Source organism: Pantherophis guttatus, chromosome 6 (genome assembly GCF_059756535.1).
Source record: "Pantherophis guttatus breed Tessera chromosome 6, ASM5975653v1, whole genome shotgun sequence".
Classification (NCBI taxonomy): Eukaryota; Metazoa; Chordata; class Lepidosauria; order Squamata; family Colubridae; genus Pantherophis; species Pantherophis guttatus.
Genome location: NC_142068.1, coordinates 94329588 through 94338328, shown reverse-complemented (window position 1 = coordinate 94338328; position 8741 = coordinate 94329588). Strand labels below are relative to the sequence as shown.

Below are 8741 nucleotides of genomic sequence, written 5' to 3'. Positions count from 1 at the left end.
CGTGCAAGATTGGACCCGTCAAACCAAGATAGCAAAAGCCATAGCATTTAGACTTATATACCGCTTCACAGTGCTTTACAGCCCTCTCTAAGCGGTTTACACAGTCAGCATCTTGCCCCCAACAATCTGGGGTAAAATGACCTCGGAAAGATGGAAGGCTGAGTCAACCTTGAGCCTGGTGAGATTCGAACTGCCAAACTGCTGGCAGCCGGTGATCAGCAGAAGTAGCCTGCAGTACTGCACTCTAACCACTGCACCATCACAGCTCATAGATCCCATCAAGAAGACCCAGAAAACAACTGCATGGAAACCATTCCGGGTTACCGCCTGATAGTTAAAACTCAGAAATAACATCTAAGAGTTACAGTCTTTCCTGAACAAGATCCTTCCTTCTGTATTTGCTCACCCCTTCCAATCCTTGCATCTTCTCATCAGCAACGTCAGAAAAAAGGACAGGGTCTCCAGGAGACTCAAAGGCTGATCAGGTTTCCAGATCTGCGGTAGCAAAACTGGGGCTTCTGGGAGCCTATGTGAGACCTTCTGCTTCAAAACCCCGTGTTGTACCAACAAGATCCTTCTTGCCAAAGAGAAAGTTGATAACCAGAACCAGAATCAGAATAGAGCTGGAAGGGATTTTGGAGCTCAAGCAGGAGACCCTCTACCAGGAGTCTGCAACCTTAAACACTCGAAGAGCCATTTGGAGCCATTTCCCACAGAAAAGAAAACACCGGGAGCCACAAAACCCTTCCCGTGCCTGACTATTTCTTGAGCAGCCACAAAACTAGCATATGTAATTGAATTAAATGTTCTTTTTTCTTCTGAAACTTTTCTTTTCTTGGATTTCTCCATGGTTGGTCTACTAGGGGGTTGAAAAGCTCCATAAATCATGTGCTGGAAGGTGTTGCACTTTGGTGGTTGTGACACATATTTTGAGTGATAGGGAGCCGCAGCAGAGGGGTGAAAGAGCCACATGCAGCTCCAAAGCCGCAGGTTGCTGACCCCTGCCCTATACCATTTCAGACAAGTGGCCATCCAGTCCCTTCTTAAAAGCCTCCAGTGATGAAGCACCCAGAACTTCTGAAGGCAAGCCATTCCTCTGATTAATTGTCCTCACTGTTAGGAAGTTTCTCCTCCAATCCCAGGTTGCTTCTAACCATATCCATATACATCTTAAACACAAGGTTTAAGCTGTATAATTTGCATCCTACCAGATTCAAAGAAGGTCTATCAGATCTTTTATCAAGGGCTTGACTGTGTTCCTTCCATTTTTCTCCCTTTTCCAGCCCTGTTAGCAAAAGAGCAAATGATATTATCCGCCAGGCTGCGTTTCATGGAATCACGAGACTGCAAATTTGATTTAAAGTTGAATCTTTGCCCAGATGAGCAGATCCCAATCCTTGGCAGTTGTGAGCCTCTCTCCACACCTTCCGTCCGTTGGAAAGAAAAATATTTTTATTTTTATTGTGGCTGTAGAGTCTCCACGTCGTAAACGTCACACTGGAAATATTTTTGAAAAGCCAGGAACTTTCCAACACTCTAGATAAGAATCATTTTCCTTTTGTGGCTATGGAAAACTACATTTCTCTCTCTCTCTCTCTCTCTCTCTCTCTCTCTCTCTCTCTCTCTCTCTCTCTCTCTCTCTCTCTCTCTCTCATGCTTTTAAGCCTAACCACACCCTCTTCCTCCAAAAGGGAACACTGTAATTTCAAACATCCCTGCTTTGCTTTTGAAACTGGAAACTAGTTACCAAACAAGAGCTTGGCGAGAGCTTCTCCGCGTGCCCTCTGGGAGGGGTTCTCTGTTATATAAACCCCAACCGGCCCCGGGCTCCATTTGGGAACTGAGAATCTACTGCTGAGCAGACAGCAAGACATCACCCAACGGACAGAAAACATGTTTAAATTCAATTTATCAGAGGAAACATCCAAGATAGGCAACACTGCACAGGATGCAGGTAAATAGACTCTGCTTCTCCTTTTGTCGTTCTGGAATCTTTTCAATCTTAGTTCATATCTAATCCTTCTGGATGGAGAATTGGTTTCTATCCTCAACTTGGTAGAATAACAGAGTTGGAAGGGACCTTGGAGGTCTTCTAGTCCAACCCGCTGCTTAGGCAGGAAACCCTACACCACTTCAGACAAATGGTTATCCAACCTCTTCTTAAAAACTTCCAGTGTTGGAGCATTCACAACCTCTGGAGGCAAGTTGTTCCACTGATTAATTGTTCTCACGGTCAGGAAATTTCTCCTTAGTTCTAAGTTGCTTCTCTCCTTGATTAGTTTCCACCCATTGCTTCTTGGTGTTGGTGTCCACATCTTTGGACACCAGGCTTTGGCTGATTTGGAGAATGGGTCAACCCGGGTATTACAGGACGGGAGGTCCCCAAGGAGTTGAGAGTTGCAAGCCAGATTGGGAAGCTACAAAGACCTCCCAGAAAAAGACAGTGGCCAACCTTGTGTAGCACGGCCAAGAAAAATAAACCAATGTGTCAAGTCATAAGGACTTGAGGTCAAGGGAGACTTCCCCCCCCCACACACAGTGTCTATCCCTAAGTTGGAGTGTGCAAGTTAGGATAGAAAAATGTTTATTTCCAGGGTGTAAAAAATAGGTTTGCTTGGAGAAAGGGCTTAGTAGGAGAACACTTCCTGATATATCCAATATAAGGAATATGAATTAGACCTGGGAAATCTTACCTTGTCTGCATCTTTGGGGAGACTCAGATAACACCAGATAACCAAGACCCAGTGGCCTAGAGGTGGAGCTCCTGCCTCACAATCAGGAGGTTGTGAGTTCGACCCTAGGTAGAGGCAGATGTAGGGTCTCCGGCTTGGGTAGGGGGTTGGACTTGATGACCTGCAAGATCCCTTCCAACTCTGCTAATCTGTTACCCTAATGCGACATGCTTGCCAAACAGTTTAATTTGGCCAGTAGTGGCCAAGATTACGGAAACCTTTTGGGAAAAGTGTATTTTCTAAAACTAGCTAATAACACCGGTTTTTTTTTTTTTTTGAGTAGTACCATAAAATTATATATCAGTGGAAAGATAATTTAATCAAGAGTGTAATGCCATAAATGTTATGAAGGATTTGCTGTTAGAATAGCAGTTATAAAGAAGAAAAGTGAAATGAGATATACAAAAATGATCACCATTGAAAAAACGAGATATACAAAACTGATCCCCATGTCAGTTAATACTGAGTTGGGTAACCTTCAGCATGAATTATGGCCTTACAACGTTTTCCCATGGAGTGAACCAAGTTTTTTAGTTCTGCAGCTGTTATCATGTGAAACCAAGATTGAAAGATTGCTTCTATTAACTGGGTTTTATTGCTGGGTGGCTTCTGACTAACAAGTTTCTTTAGTCGGCTCCATCGATTTTCATTTTTTTAAAAAAATTTGATTTATATGCTGCCCTTCTCCGGAGACTCAGGGCGGCTTACAATGCGCTAAGCAATAGCCTTCATCCTTTTGTATATTTTTTTATACAAAGTCAGCTTATTGCCCCCACAACTGGGTCCTCAATTTACCTACCTTAGAAAGGATGGAAGGCTGAGTCAACCCTGAGCCTGGCGAGATTCGAACCTGCAGTAATTGCAGGCAGCTGGTCTTAATAACAGGGTGCTTTAGACCACTGTACTACCAAGGCTCTAATTGGGTTAAGGTTCCAAGCAGTGGAATAGGATTATCTTGAAACTCAAAAAAAAAAAAAAAGTGGTGTTATTAGCCATCAAACCTCAAAAATACACTTTTCCCAAAAGATTTCCACAATTTTGGCCACTACTGTCGGTGAAGCGGTAGCTTATATATTTTTCCCTGCTGATTTTTTCATACCGCTAGATTCAAAACATGGAACCTCCCTCCCTCTCTTCCTTCCTCCCTCCCTCCCTCCCTTGGGATCTTTTGTTTCTTCACCATTGATGTCCTCAGATTCTTCCTCCTTGTGGTATTTTAGGATGTAGAGAAGTGAAAAGAAGTAGAAAAAAATAAGGGCTTTGCAGGGAATCATTTTATAGGCCTGGTCCTTTATGTGAGAATTTAATGGGAGGCGAAGTAAAAAGAAAAAAAATATCTGCCTTTTCCCCTCGAGTTTTTTTTGGGGGTGGGGTTGGGGTGGGGTGAGTTGTTACATAATATGAGTACCCATTTCAGATGCTGAGGCCGCCATGCCGCCATGTAGATTTCATAAATTAAGATCTGATCATAGACATGTGGATGGAATAGAAACCCAAGAAGTGTTTTAACAAAGAATTTCTTGTTGATTAGAAACTGAGAATGTTTGGTTTTGATCGTCATTCTCCCAGAACTGTGTCACCCCGAGGCATTATCTTGCCTTTGACTCTCTTTTTTTTTTAAAAAAAGGTGTGGTTCAGAAAATTGAAAGACGTTCTGTAGCTTTCCACTCAAGTCCTCTCAAGTCACAAACTGTTATTTTAAACTTCGCCAAAGAGTAATCATTATATACATTTATATACATTTACCAACTGATCAGAAGTCAAGGTGACTTACAGAATTCCCTAAGCGGCAAATTTTACAGCTGGGAGACAAAAATCAGAATTAAGAATTAAGTAGTACCTTTTAAAACTAATAAATCTTATTATAAGGCCCAGGCTGGTCTCGGATTCCTTGTTTTTGACTTTCACTGACTAATGCAATTTTCCCAGAGTTCAGTGATGACTGAAGACAAGATTAGCCCTCATAAACATAGATTTTGGCACAAGGAGTCTACCAGTTATATTTTCTTAAAACACAGCTTTCTCATAGGTTTTTCTTCTTCTTCTGTTTAAGAGTTCATTCTGAGCCTCTAGCATCTGTTCACCTAATTCTTTAATTTGGAGAATTTCTGCTAAACTATGCATGGGGGCAAATCTGCAACTTCTCAGTTGTCCTATGCTATATTTATTTTCCTGATCCATTTTTTTAAAAAAATAATAATAATAATGACATTTTTATGCCAGAAAAGCAGTGGTGGGGCTGTGGTTAGAATGCGGTATTGCAGGCTAATTCTGCCCACTGCCAGGAGTTCGATCCTGACTTGCTCAAGGTTGACTCATCCTTCCATGACTCATCCACATGTGGCCCTCCCAAGCTCCGTTTTCACTGGGAGAGGGTTGCAGGAGGCTGTGGCAGCTGAAAACGGAGCTTGGGAGCCTGCTTTCGCTGGCAGAGCGCTTGGGCCACCACAGGTGCCCCCGACACGAGTGATGTCAAGCTGGCCATGCCCACCCCGGCCACGCCCACCCCAGCCCTCTGAGGTCAAACACAACCCTGATGCGGAAATCGAGTTTGACATCCCTGGTTTAGAGAGTTGGATTTTTGAAGTGTGGATATTTAGTGCCACTTTAAAGATTCTTCTGCAAAGTTCCTTGAAAGTTTCACCCAGTTATAAAATAGAACTTAGCATTTCCAACTTTCTCTGTCAAAACCAGACAGATCAAAAAATGTATGCACAAACGTAACTCTTTTTGAGAAAAATTGGAATGTCGATATTAGTAACCTAATAATTTATTCCTACTATTGAGAATTTTTATGCTAAATAGGCCTTTCGAAATAGTATTGTTCTTACTATACATGCTAGTTTGGCTATTGTTATTTTAAAATGTAAAATGAACTGTTTTTGGCAACTGGTGTATGTAATTTATGACTGTGACAGTAATTTATGTTACTGTTTATGATTGCAGTTAATTCAGCAGGGCAGGCTGTGCAGCACGTTCTGGATCAAGCGACAGAAACTGGTCAGAAAGGTAAGACAAGACAGTTTATATTAAGTTAGGAGCAGCACCTTCACTCTTACAATAAAAGAAAATGGTACATTTTTTCCCAATTTGGAGCAGTTTGCCTCCTGTACAGACTTCTAACTAGAGAAGTCAGGTTTGATCTTGCTTGTAATAAACTTGTCTTCAGTTAGCCTATATCAATGTTGGCGAACCTTTTCGGCACTGAGTGCCAAAGCAGGAGCATGCGTGCACACGTGGGGGAAACTGGAAGAGCAGTTCCCTGGCGCACATGTGTGGGAGTGCCGGAAACCGGAAGAGCAGCTCCCCGGAGCGCATGCACGCTGGTCACCTGGTCTTCTGGTTTCTGGCGTGAAGACCAGCTGGCCGGCACAAAACTGGAAGCTCAGCTCAAGGGGCTGCTCTTCCAGTTTCTGGCACTCCCATGCCAGCTGCGTACTGGAACCCAGAAGAGCAACAGGCAACAGCTAACATGCCCGGAGATATGGCTCTGCGTGCCACTTCTAGCACATGTGCCATAGGTTCGCCATCAATGACCTATACCAAGTAACAGAAAACTTCAAATCAAGAAATTCTGTTCTTGAAGGAGAGATTCAATGTTGTTTTTTTAAAAAAAAATCAAACGCACTTTCTTAGGCAGGTTTTTATACTAGGCTCCTCCTGCCACCGATTGATCTTGGTTGATCTCAAAGACCTAAGCAGGTTCAGGTTTGGTTAAGACTTGGATGGGGGACCCATCTCAGGATTATGGGTGAGATTGAGAAGCCAGAAGAATTTTACCGATGAAGAAGTAGCAAATCACTTCTGGATCAGTGCCAACTTAAGCTATATTATTTAATTATTTTAAAATTATTTTAACTTTTGTGTACAAATGTTTTATTTTTGGCTGTTCACTGCCCTGAGTCCGAAAGGAGAAGGGTGGTATAGAAATTTAAATAATAAATAAATAAATAAATAAACAAACAAATAAACAAATAAATAAATAAATAATGGGAGGGTTACCAGGAGTGAACTTGATTAATGGTGATCTTAATTTTTACTTCTTTCTGGAAAGCCAGAAACAGCCTCAAGTTTGTAAATTGTCCTAGAAACTAACAAAACTCAGAGGCAATGGGAGATTACCTTAACAATAACAGAGTTGGAAGGGACCTTGGAGGTCATCTAGTCCACCCCCCTGCTCACGCAGGAGACCTGTCCTAGGGATTCAAACCGCCGAACTGCCGACCTTTCTGATCGACAAGCTCAGTTTCTTAGCCACTGAGCCACCTAGTCAGGCTACATTGCATGCATATTTCATTATGAACAGGATGAAGTAGGGTTCAGGGATGAAATCATTGAGAAGTCATAGAAAATAAAATCCAACGATGACAGAAATTTTCAAAAGATAGAGAAATTGAACCATTGACAAATTGGTTTGGTCTGGTCAATGTTTAATTATTTAGGACTTTTATTAAAAAAAACTCATTTTGAACAAATCAGATGTTAAGATCAGATCGGGGAAAGGCCAAATTCTGTCGTTAGCAAGTTTTCTGTTAAGGGTTGAATGCAGTGGTGAAATCCAATTTTTTTTTACTACCGGTTCTGTGGGCGTGGCTTGGTGGGCATGGCAGGGTAAGGATTCTGCAAAATCTCCATTCCCACCCCACTCCTGGGGGAAGGATATTGCAAAAACTCCATTCCCACCCCACTCTGGGGCCAGCCAGAGGTGGTATTTGCCGGTTCTCCGAACTACTCAAAATTTCCGCTACCGGTTCTCCAGAACCTGTCAGAACCTGTTGGATTTCACCCCTGGTTGAATGGGATGGTATCTCTTGATAAGTATAATTTGTTAAGTGAACTGGATCACGTTGATCTTGGAACCTTAAGAATTATCAGCAGCGTCCCAAGATTACGTGGTTTGGGGTCAGATTATAACAGCGGTGTCAAACTCAATTTCATTGAGGGACACATCAGGGTTGTGATTGACTTCAGGGGGCGTGGCCAGCTCAACGTCACTTGTCAGGGGGCGCCTGTGGTGGCCAGAGCACTCTGCCAGCAAAAACAGGCTCCCGAGCTCCGTTTTCGGCTGCAACGGCCTCCTGCAATCCTCTGCCAGCAAAAGCAGAGCTCGGGAGGGCCCCACGCGACCCTCCCGAGCTCTATTTTTGCTGGCAGAGGCACTGCAGGCTGGTCCTTCAGTGTTTCCAGGGAGGCCCCGTGGGCCAGATCTAAGAACCCCGAGGGCGGATCTGGTCTGTGGGCCTTGAGTTTGACACCCCTGGATTATAATATAGAAGAAAGGGCTCTGGGCATCTACACTCTGAAGAAACCTCAGAGATAATCTATTGCAGACTTCAGGAAATGTCAGTTTTGCTATATCCCCAGGGAGGCGAAGTTGTATATTAAGAGACCCTTAACCATCTCGTGATTTCCCTTTGTTAAAAAAGTTATTGACGACACCTGCAAAACGGCGCAAGATACTGGCGAAAAAGCCGTGCAAAATGTCACAGGTCAGATAACGGCGTGGGGTAAAAGCTTCGGCGAGAGCGGAGAGAAGAAGGAAGAAAAGAAGAACGTTTCAACCTAAATGGGCAGGTCTTTCTTTTGGTTTGCCTGGTGCATTTGAAACGATCCAACTTATCTTTTTATGCATTGGAAATTATCTTCCCATGGCTACCCTATTAGATGTACTTTACACCTTCATTGAAGGTTAAATTATATATTGCGCAAACTTTGTTGTTGTATCAAAACATTAAAAAAAATTGTTTCAAAGTGAATTGGTGACGACTTGTTTCTGATCATTGCTTTCTGTGATTATATCCTGCCGAGTGAAAATACTAAATCGTACATAATTGCCAAGTCAATTATGCTTTGCCTATCGAAGGATATGGGGTGACATGATAGCTCTCTTCCAGTTATTTGAGGGGGCTATCACAGAGAAGATGTGGGCTCTTGGGGTTTTGGGCAATCCTCTAGGCAAGGATTGCCAGGATTCGGCGAACCCCCAAATGCCACCTGACTGGCCACACG

General features: G+C 43.0%; 1 protein-coding gene across 1 annotated transcript; it reads left to right on the top strand.

Moving 5' to 3' along the window:
• The first annotated feature begins 1667 nt into the window (after window positions 1-1667).
• On the top strand, window positions 1668-8488 carry LOC117676132 (uncharacterized). Its single transcript, XM_034435386.2, has 3 exons — window positions 1668-1954; window positions 5679-5741; window positions 8159-8488. The coding sequence occupies exons 1-3, from the start codon at window positions 1894-1896 to the stop codon at window positions 8296-8298; spliced, it is 264 nt and encodes an 87-aa protein (XP_034291277.1). The 5' UTR covers window positions 1668-1893; the 3' UTR covers window positions 8299-8488.
• The last annotated feature ends 253 nt before the right edge of the window (window positions 8489-8741 follow it).

Excerpts from the sequence above, each read along its gene's own strand:
- LOC117676132 (XM_034435386.2), top strand. The coding sequence starts at position 1,894 with ATGTTTAAATTCAATTTATCAGAGGAAACATCCAAGATAGGCAACACT. Across the intron at positions 1,955-5,678 it reads CAACACTGCACAGGATGCAG|TTAATTCAGCAGGGCAGGCT; the intron begins GTAAATAGACTC and ends TTATGATTGCAG. Across the intron at positions 5,742-8,158 it reads GACAGAAACTGGTCAGAAAG|TTATTGACGACACCTGCAAA; the intron begins GTAAGACAAGAC and ends TTGTTAAAAAAG.